The sequence below is a fragment of the Enhydra lutris genome, unplaced genomic scaffold (assembly GCF_002288905.1).
Source record: "Enhydra lutris kenyoni isolate GAN:26980312 unplaced genomic scaffold, ASM228890v2 scaffoldscaffold1, whole genome shotgun sequence".
In the NCBI taxonomy this organism is placed as follows: Eukaryota; Metazoa; Chordata; class Mammalia; order Carnivora; family Mustelidae; genus Enhydra; species Enhydra lutris.
Window position 1 is genome coordinate 14,636,526 of NW_019154085.1, and position 11,320 is coordinate 14,647,845.

The 11,320-nt window shown below is 39.0% G+C and overlaps 1 protein-coding gene across 1 annotated transcript in view; it reads right to left on the minus strand.

Moving 5' to 3' along the window:
• LOC111143721 (islet cell autoantigen 1 like) overlaps positions 1 to 11,311 on the minus strand; it is a 71,179-nt gene extending 59,868 nt beyond the window's left edge. The window contains exons 1-2 of the mRNA XM_022497552.1: positions 11,245 to 11,311; positions 1,690 to 1,841 (exon numbers count right to left, since the gene is read on the minus strand). Coding sequence (XP_022353260.1) covers positions 1,690 to 1,715 — 26 coding nt within the window. The 5' untranslated portion in view covers positions 1,716 to 1,841; positions 11,245 to 11,311. The remainder of the gene's footprint in view (positions 1 to 1,689; positions 1,842 to 11,244) is intronic.
• Positions 11,312 to 11,320: the final 9 nt, after the last annotated feature.

Below are 11,320 nucleotides of genomic sequence, written 5' to 3' on the forward strand. Positions count from 1 at the left end.
ATAGCACTTCAATCATATCATTTCATAAAGAACAGAAAGAGCATTTAAAATAGATTATTGGAAAACAAAACTTGAAAAATATTAATGGGGTCATTAAGACCATTCAAACTATAAACAATATATTAAGAGAGGCTCTGGCTGGCTCAGTCAGTAGGGAGTGTGACTCTTGATCTCAGGGTCATGAGTTCAAGACCCATATTGGGTATAGAGATTACTTAAATAAATTTTTTAATTAAAAAATAAGAAATAATAGTAACTAAAGGGGCACCTCGCTGGCTGTCAGTGAAGCATATGACTTGATCTCAAAGTCATGAGTTCAAGCTCCACACTGGGTGTGGAGATTACTTAAAAAAAATTTTTTTTTAATCTTAGTAAGTTAAAGAAAAGGAAGTAAATTACAGAAGAAGTTTTATTTTTGAAAGAATGGCTGAAAAACTAGATTTCAAATCTTTTTAATAATTTAAAGTATCAAAAACTAAATTTTTATGTTAAAAAGATATTAGAGCTAATCTCCTATGAAACTTAAGAATATTTCCAACTTCGGGACGCCTGGGTGGCTCAGTTGGTTAAGCAGCTGCCTTCGGCTCAGGTCATGATCCCAGCATCCTGGGATCGAGTCCCACATCGGGCTCCTTGCTCATCAGGGAGCCTGCTTCTCCCTCTGCCTCTGCCTGCCATTCTGTCTGCCTGTGCTTGCTCTCTCTCCCTCTCTCTCTCTGACAAATAAATAAATAAAATCTTTAAAAAAAAAAAAAAAAAGAATATTTCCAACTTCACTGCATATTTCCAGGCCTTTGCTATGCCCAACCTTCCCAAGTGCAGAGCCTCTCATATTATGAGGATCAAATGGGATAACATATGCAAAATTGCTTTGAAAAATATAAAGTTGTGGGGTGCCTGGCTGGCTCATTTGGTATAGCATGCAACTCTTGATCTCAGGGTTGTGAGTTCATGCCCCACATTAAGCACAGACTTTACTTAAAAAAAGACAAATAAAGTTGAATGCAAGTATAGGACATTCTTTTAATTATTACATACAACCTATAAATATACTTGATCTTAGCCAAAAGTCTGAGAAGTTATTACATATAGCTTCTAAATAAACAAAAATACATAGGATATACATTTTTAATTTTTTTTAAATTTCATTTATTTATTTGACAAAGAAAGAGAATAAAAGCAAGCAGAGTAGCAGGCAGAGGGGAAGGGAGAAGCAGGCTCCCCATGGAGCCAGGAGTTCCGATGCGGGACTCAATCCCAGGACCCTGGGATCATGACCTGAGCCGAAGGCAGACGCTTAACAGACTGAGCCACCCAGGCGCCCTAGGATGTAAATTTTTAAAACACGAAACTCATTTATTTAACTGACTTAATTTTAAAGCTCAAGTTAAGAAATAACCTGGAAGAGGTTATTAAAAACAGAGTATTAAAAAACAGGGTACCCTGTTAAAAATGCAGATTGACCCCATGCACTTACCTGCTTTCCCTTCCCTAACCCACTAAAATAACAGTAAAAGAATAAAACAAAAATGTAAGCCATTAACTCATAAGTACAAAAAGAGGCAGTATAATGACAAGAGCAGATGAGAGACTTCAATACATTTTGGAGAGGAAGTTGTCCCCTAAGCTTTAACAGAGGAATGCTATTAAGCAATGAGTTAATTACCTTAAGAATATCGAAAGACGTACCATTTGGAAGCGGAAGAAGGATTCATTGAAGTCTGTATACAGCTGGCTGGACCCCGAGGTCCCTTTCTAATCTGTGTCACTCAATGGGGGTTGAAGAAATTGAACCAAGAACGTTCTGGACTTGGGCAAGACAACACAGCAGAAGACTCGGCCTAAAAACAAAATGATAAAGTCAAAGTCTACATACAGAACTGCTGAATGTCAAGTGATTTTCCCATTCTTTGCTCACCAGTAGCAAAGCATCCCCCCACCCCACACACACCCCTTTCCATTCCTTAGAAAAGACTGAAACATCTTTTCTCTGGAAAGAATTAAAAGCTCCAGAATAAAGGAGTATGTCATTTGGACATTATAAAAGGATGAATCTTTGCCTATTCACTGTAGAGCAGAATATGCCACTAACAAGCTCAATCATACATACAAAGCTTCTGATTAGTTTTGCTAGTCTTCCTCTTAAATATAAATGAAAACCCAAAGATCAACAGATATCTGAGGGAAGTCTTCAGTAAGAAAGACCTCTGACCCAAACCAACAAATAGAAAAAAGAAAAAAGCTGTGGGTAATTGAGAAAATATAGAAAGAAAACACAAATTAGTTACTTTGAGAGTAACTAGTACTCTCAAGGAGGAATAATAAAAGAATAAGAAAGGGTTCTCTGGGTGGCACAATTGGTTGTGTCTGACTCTTGGTTTCAGCTCAGGTTATGATCTCAGGGTTGTAAGATTAAGCCCCAAGTGGGGCTCTGAGCTCAGCATGGAATCTGCTTGAGATTCTCTCCCTCTCCTTCTGTCCGTCCCCCTGCTCACACTCTCTTTCCCTCTCTCTCAAATAAATAAATACATCTGTTTTCAAAAGAATAAGAAAGAACCCTTGTGGAAAAGATAGGATAGCTGAAAATTTTTTAAAAATTTAATAAAAAGGGGGTGCCTGGGTGGCTTAGTCCCTGGGCGTCTGCCTTCAGCTCAGGTCATGATCCCAGCATCCTGGGATCAGAGCCCACATCAGGCTCCCTGCTCAGTGGGAAAGCCTGCTTCTCCTTCTCCAGCTCCCCGCTGCTCGTGTTCCCTCTCTTGTGGTCTGTCTCTGTCAAATAAATAAAAAAAATCTTTTTAAAAAAATTTTAATAAGAGGGTTGAAAAATAACTGAAGGACCTAAATCTCCATCCAAATAGAGATTTATTCCAAAAATGCATCATTGTGAACTTTCAGGAAACTGGGTGTAAGAAGATCCTAGAAGTTTTTTTTTTTATTTTTTTTTATTTTTTTTTAGATCCTAGAAGTTTTAAGAGAAAAAGTAGACTATGTACAAATTATTGGGAGTCAGAAAAAGAGATTCCTCAAAAGTAGGAATGTAATACGGAAGACCAAAATCCAACTTGGAAGAGCAACAAAGCAAAGGCTCAGGATGACAGCTGCATAGAAAAGCAGCTCAGGGGCACATGTCTGTCTCAGTTAGTAGCACATGAAACTCTTGATCTTGGGGTTGTGAGTTTGAGCCCCATGTTGGGTGTAGAGATTAGTTAAAAATAAAATCTTAGGAAAAAAAAAAAAGGAGCAAGCCGCTCAAATTTAAGCAGGAAGATAGACTCTGGAAAAGAGACCTCTAGGTGGACTCCTTGGGGGGCTCAGTTGGTTAAGTGTCTGCCTTCTACTTTGGTCATGATCCCAAGGTCCTGGGATCAAGCCCCATGTGGGGCTCCTTGCTCAGTGGGGAGTCTGCCTCTCCCTCTGACCCTCTCCCTGCCTGTACTCTCTCTCATTCACTCAAATGAATAAACAAAATCTTTAAAAAAATTGATTGTTCACAACAACATAAACACTAATTGGATGTAATAAAAACAGTATTAAATCTATACTGGGTGAGGATAAGTGGTAATAGCGGTGGTGAAGTGTAGCTAATTCCTCATCTGCCATCTAAGGTAGATAATGCCTTAAATCAATAAATCAAGTATCAGCATATAGTGGTGTCTGGCTGGTACAGTCAGTAGAGGGTGTGACTCTTGATCTCAGGGCTCGAAGTTTGAGCCTCATGTTGCGTGAAGACATTACTTAAAAATAAGATCTTTTAAAAATCTACATATAAACACAGAATTTAGAGGTGGGGGGGCATATCAGGGGAAATAGGTTGAAGGTAGGTGCCAATGGAGATCAGAACTTGAACAGGAATGGGAAGGCTGCTTTTATACATTATGATCCTTGAATATTTTACTGTTAAAGGGTCATATACAACTTTAATAAAATAATATTTAAAAAATAATTTAAAATTTTAACTTCATATAACAAATGGAACATAAGCAAATTTTGAAAAGAAATAACTAGGCAAGGTAAGATAGAAATAAGAAAATTTTTTTTTTTTTTAGGATTTTACTTATTTACTTGAGAGAGCGAGCACAGAGGGAGAGGGAGAGGTAAACCCCCATTGAGCAGGAGGCCCAATGCAGGACCTGATCCCAGGACCCTGGGATCATGACCCAAGTGGAAAGCAAATGTTTAGCCAACTGAGCCACCCAGGAGCCCCATTATTTTTAAATTAAAGAACTCATAAGTGAAAAGACAAACACCATTTGAAAGATAAGGACAAAATAAGAATAGGCAATTCACAAAAGAACTTCAAAGATGCAATGAATACACAAAAATGTTATCTAATCTCTTTTGTAACTCAAGAAGCACAAATGTAAGAAAAGTATATTCATCTTTTAGATGAGCAAGGATTTAAAAGGTTAACAGCTTCTGGGAAAGAGGGGGAAATGCATGCATGTTTGCATAATTCCTTTTGCTGACCAAAACAGAACCAAAATTAGAGAAGGAAACCCCTGTGCAAAATAGCCACATCTCACAGCATTGATGCCAACACATAACTCTCAGCTACCATGAGGTTTTGCATCATATTTAAAGAGGATGCCCAAATCTGCCGTGCATCTCCTCTAATCTAAAACAGATCCAGTTTTGGCAAATTGAGTGGGTCCTGAAGAACACTTCCCCATAATCAATCACTAACTTGAAAACATGAGTCCTTAAAGGCACAGCAATCAGACTTATGGAGAAAGCAGACAGCATTCTACTTGGTACCTATCTCCCTATCACAGCCTGGCAGAGAAGACTACTAAAGAAGAGATCATGGTGTTTAAGGTGGGAATGTCTCTTTTCTTCTAGTTTCCGTGAGGACAGACTTTCCATAAATCTTCCTAGCGTCTTGCCCCTTTACCCCTTAAGTGAGAAACCTGACTGGTGAGTTCACCATTGGTCCACATTTTTGGACTGGGGAGAGCTAATTCATCAAAAGTCTTTAGGTAAGCACGTCTATTACAAAGATCCAAAATATCCCTTGGGTGGGCTACTCCAGGTCTGGGCTGGGGACAGACATATGAGAAGACCACCTATACCATACATATCTTCCAAAAGCTCTCTCAACAATGAAGTTGATATTTTATCTCCACCTGCCTAACTAAGCTCTTTTGACCACATCTGAATTGGTCCCAATCTCAGGAAGGAACAAAAGAGCCAAGAGGTGTCATGTACTGGGCTCCCTAAACCTACAGGTGCCATGACATTTTTTATTTTCCTCACCAGGAGCCCAAGCATGGCTGTAGAGAAACAGAAACAGTAAGCTAGTGGCCAACCTGCACAGCAGAGTAAAGCAGATCAATCAGAGATACGTCAGCATTGCTCTGCATCTGGCGTGAATGTTTAACATATCCGGTGGGAACCTGCTTACAGAGAGCATATGACAACTGTGTCACCAAGCAGCCAGTTTGAAGAAGAGAGATCACGACAATGTGTTCAGTCTCCTGTCTCAGCCTCTAAGGCAGCTTTTCCAATGACTTATGCCATTTTTGGGCAAAGAGCAGGCCAGAACATAACTTTTCAACAATAAATAACATAAAAATGTAAGACTGCATAAAAGGAGGAGGGATCATAATGTGGAAAAGAGGGGGAAAAAACCCACACATTTGAAGAACTGCTGCATAAAATAGAATTTTAAAGAAAAACTGCTTTGTATCAAATAAATAGAACATAACTCCACAAAACAGATTTTTAAAAAAAAAGAGCTGAAACAAACAAAAGATAAAAAGAAAAAAATACCACAGTACTTGAAGTCATATTAGAAACAACTCCAAGTAGAAAAGATACTTCAGAAAACCAAGTTAATAATAAGGATGACAAGCCAAGGAAAATCATTCAGAATGAATATGACAAAATAAAGGTGGTTAGACTCTAACAAAGTAGTCAGAACAAAAATGATAGATTTGTAAGATAAACAACTGAAATCTAACATAAGTAATATTCTTAGAGAGACAAACAATATGGAACAGCCAAAATATTCAAGGATATAGAAGTGAAAAACTGAAAGATCTTATTATATATCAGGAAAAATTAACAGGAAATGATCAAGATTTAGGATATATTATGGAATGTTGCCAAATTTTAAGGATGGAAAAAGGATGCTTTTAGGATCTAGAAGAAACAGGGTCACCTACAAATTAAATAATTTATGCTGGCCTCAGACATCTCCTCAGCAACATTAGATAATGGATACAAGTGAGTACTGTGTACGATGTGAAGTGAAAAAGAATACAACTTGGGGGCGCCTGGGTGGCTAAGTCAGTTAAGCATCTGCCTTTGGCTCAGGTCATGATCCCAGAGTCCTGGGATCGAGTTCCCAGTAGGGCTCCCTGCTCATCAAGGAGCCTGCTTCTCCTTCTCCCTCTGCTGTCCCCCCTGCTTGTGCTCTCTGTTAATACCTAAAATCTTAAAAAAGAAAGGAAGGAAGGAAGGAAAAGAAAAAGAATATGACATGGAATTTTCTACATAGGGGAATATAACTTTAATGGATATTTAACATTTCATTTAATGGATGTGTTATAATTTACTAAAATGGTATACTATTGATGGATATTTAAAGATTGTTTCTGGAATATTATTAAACCATGCTGAATAAAAAATAAGAATAAACGTATATGTATTATTTAAAATACATGCAAGTTTATCTATAGGATAAAATCCTGGAAGTATGTTGGCTGAATCAAAGGATATATGCATTTAAAATCTGTCATTTTCTTAAATTGTCCTCCATAGACATTGTACTGATTTTTACGCCCACTAGTAATGGATGAAAGTGCTTGTTCACTGGAACTCAGAATAATATTATTAAATTTCTAAATTTTCTCAACCTTATAGATAAAAATTATTTTTTATAATAATTTTTATTATTAATAATTTGGAATATCTTACCATATTTAAAAAAAGATTTATCTATTTATTTGAGAGAGAGAGAGAATGCGAATGCACATGAGCAGGGGGCGGGGAGGGAGGGCCAGAGAGAGAGGGAGAGAGAATCCTCAAGCCAACTCCCCAGTGAGTGTGAAGCCTGACATGGGGCTAGAACTCACAACCCTAAAGTCATGACCTGAGCCAAAACCAAGAAACAGACACTTAACTGACTGAGCCACCCAGGCAACCCTAACTTAACATAATTCATCCACTGAAGACATCATCATTTGCAAGCTACATCATTATTTTATATATCTCTATCGAAGAAAATGAGCTACAAAGTAAATGGTTGCAAGTCATCAATTTTCAAACACATAAAAAATTCAGAGGACTCTGGGATCATGACCTAAGCCCAAGGCAGACACTTAACCAACTGAGCCACCCAGGCTCACCCCCCACCCCCCATCCCTCTTTAAAAAGATTTTGAGAGAGTGAGAGCTATTGAGAGAGAGCACAAGTGGGGAAGAGAGGGAGAAGCATTTTTTTTTTTAAGATTTTTTTTTTTTTGACAGACAGATCACAAGTAGGCAGAGAGGCAGGCAGAGAGAGAGGGGAGGAGGAGGCAGGCTCCCCGCCGAGCAGAGAGCCCAATGCGGGACTCGATCCCAGGACCCTGAGATCGTGACCTGAGCGGAAGGCAGAGGATTTAACCACTGAGCCACCCAGGTGCCTGGGAGAAGCATTTTCTTAAGGATTTTTTTTTATCAAGAAAGGATGGTGTATTTTGTCAAATGCTTTTTCTTCATCTATTGAGAGGATCATATGGTTCTTATCCTTTCTTTTATTAATGTGGTCTATCACATTGATTGATCTGTGGATGTTGAAATTTGTGGATATTCCTGCAGCCCAGGAATAAATCCCACTTGGTCATGTTGAAAAGATGTGCTCTATATACACACAACGGAATAATACTCCGCCATCAAAAAGAATGAGATCTTGCCATTTGCAATGATGTGGATAGAACTAGAGTACATTATGCTAAAATGAAATAAGTCAGTCAGAGAAAGATAAATACCTTATGATTTCACTCCCATGTGGAATCTAAGAAACAAAACAGATGAGCATAGGGGAAGGGAAGGAAAAATAAGATAAAAACAGAGAGAGGGGCAAACTATAAGAGACTCTTAAATGTAGGGAACAGACTGAGGGTTGCTGGAGGAGAGGTGGGTGGGAGGATGGGGTATTTGGGTGATGGGCATTAAGGAGGGCATGTGATGTAATGAGAACTGGGTGTTACATGCAACTGATGAATCACTAAATTCTACCCCCGAAACTAATACTGCACTATATGTGAACTAACTTGAATTTAAATAAAATCTTGAAAGAACAAAAGCATAAATATGTTGATAAATACAAAGGAATTTTTAAATATTTTAAACATTACATATACACATGCATCTTTAAATTTCACTAAAAGATTACTGATTCTTTAAATTAAAAGTAATAAAAATATAGAGCACATGTAGAAGTAAAATATATAGAAGGTAAGAGCACAAAAGGTGAGAAGATGGTAATTCCAAGTATAAAGGGTAATATTCTTAAACTGTTCAGGAAGGACTAGAATGTTTGAAAATCAGCAGTGATAAATTAAAGACATATATGTAATCAATCTCTAAGATCATCAATACAAATATAACACGAAGAGACTAAACTAAAAAGATAGAAAAAGAAATATTCTTCTAAAAACTCAGTTCACCCAAAAAGGCAGCAGGGGAAGAGAACAAAAGAATAAATGAAAAAATGGAAAAAGAAGACCAATATGCTTTATCCAAACACAGAAAAAAGTTAGAAAAATAGAAGTGGACTGTATAACACTATTAAAACACAATGATTGTTGTGAGACTGAATAAACAACTACAACCCAACAGTCTGCAGTTTATAAAAAACACACTTTAAGCAGAAACACACAGATGAGTTAAGAGGAAAAAGATGGCAAGAGGCAAACATTAAGCTTGTATTAATGTCCGACAGAACAGGCATCCATGTAAAAAAGTATTTTCAGGGATAAAATGGACATTTCATAATGATAAAAGAGTCAATTTGGCAAAAGACACAGCTATCTTAAAAGTGTATGTGACTAACAACACTACCAAATCCAAGGTAAAGCCTGACATAACTGAACGGAGAAACAGACAAATCTATAATCATAATTAGAGACTTGAGACTTAACACTTCACCCAGAGTAACTGACAGAATAAGGAGACATTAAAAATGTGAATATACAAGGTTGAGCAACACTCTCAACCAGCTTCGCCTAACTGACATTTAGGCCACTTCACCAACCACCAGTAGAAAACACATTTTTCCCTGAGGGTAACTGGAACATTTCAATACCTTTAAATTTATTGAGGTTTTTTTTTTCTTCTTGCATAACCTATTACAGACCATAGGTTTGTATGTTTTCTGACCACAACATCACTAATTTAGGAATCAACAGCAACAATATACCTTAAAAATTCTAAAATATTTGGAAATAAGGTAACACACTTAAATAAATAATGGATCAAAGAAATCAGAGAGAGATTTTGAAGTATCTTTAACTAAGTGATAATGAAAACATTCCAAACTTGTAGGATTTAGCTAAAGCAAGCTTAGAGGAAAACTTATAGCTTTAAATGCTTATATAAAAGGAACAAAGGTATAAAATCAATTATTTCTTTCTACCTTAATAAGTTAGAAAAAGAGGAGCAAATTAAACCCAAAATAAAACAGAATGAAAGTAAGAGTAGAAATCTGTGAAATAGAAAACAGACATATACAGAAAATCAACAAAGTCAAAAATTTTAGTTGTAGGACATAGCACACATGAAATCACAAAGTCGGACAGTGTCAACAAAACAATTTATATCATCTGTTTTATATCTGATATATTTTGCTATTTGGTGCTAGTTCAGTCACTGGTATAAATTTTTATTAATTACTTCATAATAAATATTTCTAATAAAAATGTGATTCCCTAGTTTTCCCACCAGTCTCATGCTGGCACCAGTCTCATATTTTCAGCTTTCCCACTTTGGACAGGCTGAGCTCTGAGCACCCATTTAACTCTAAAATTATAATGATTTGTCTGGCAATTATAATTACTTATAATTAGAGCAATGTCTTGCCCACAGTTATTTCAATGGCTAGATGCACAATCATTCTGCACTATTAAATACAGAAATTTCAAAGAATATTGGTAACGCTGGGCACAGCCAAATATAAAACGATTAAAATTTTTCATCATATAAAAAGTATATACATACCATCAGTTGTTTATTTGGCCAATACATGTGTAATTAACTCCTACTAAAGGAGGAGGCACCTGTGGCTACTCCATAAATATTGATGTTAAAACGATGAAAGTAATATCGCCTTACAGTATGTTGCCTAAGTCTAAACTAAATAAATCAATACATAAATGCTAAGAGAAAATCCAAAACCGGGGATAAACGTGATCTTCTCAATAAGCTGTTTTACAGTGACCCGCAGTTTACAGCAGGGTTTATGCTCCGTGCGTGAACATCATCTATGACATGAAAAATAATCCCACCCCCTCTGCTGGCAAACCCACAGCATCGCGGGGTGGTTGCCAGGTCGGATTTTTCCCCCTCTCCATCTTTCTCAGAGCATCAGGTATCTGACCATTGACATCATCTGGGCACCCGACCCGGTGATCCACCAGCCGGAGGGGTGCAGCGGCCGGGTTCACGGCCTCAGGCCGGAGGATTTGAGCGCGGAAGCCCGCGGAGCTCGGCCATTCCGCAGTTCGCCTCAAACCGCACATTTACTTAGGTTTTGCTTTTGCCAAACGCTTGCCACTTCCTTCTAAAGAAGGCATTTCCATCACAAAATAATGACATAAAAATAAGCACAACAGGAAAAAAAAGAGGTCAGCAGGGAAAGCACCTAAAGGCTGGGAACATCTGCTCTGCGGGAAGCGATCTCCACCTTCGAGAGAATCGCCCGAACAAGCCTCGGGCTCCTGCGCACGTTCGCTAGCGGGGCCCGCGGGAGGGCAGCTCCTTGCGTCCGGAGGGGCTCCAACCTCGCCGAAAACCACTCCTGGCCCGTTCTGCCCCGGGGAGCTCGGACCCGGACCCCGTCCGGGAGGGAGGCCGCAGGGGCCGGCGAGGCCCTGAGAGACCGCGTGCGCGCGTGGCGTGCACCTCCCGCCGCGCCTCCACCTCAGGGCGTCGCCACGGGAACCATGGGTTTGGCCTCCGGCCGGGTAGACCGGGGGCGGGGGCGGCCTCACCGCCGCCGGGGGGTGGGGGGTGGGGGCGGGAGGCCGCAGACTCTCACCGCGACGCTGAAGCCGCGACGAGCCGGTCCTCCGCCACCTCGGGTCGCACTTGGCTACGCGGAGGTCCGTCCCGGC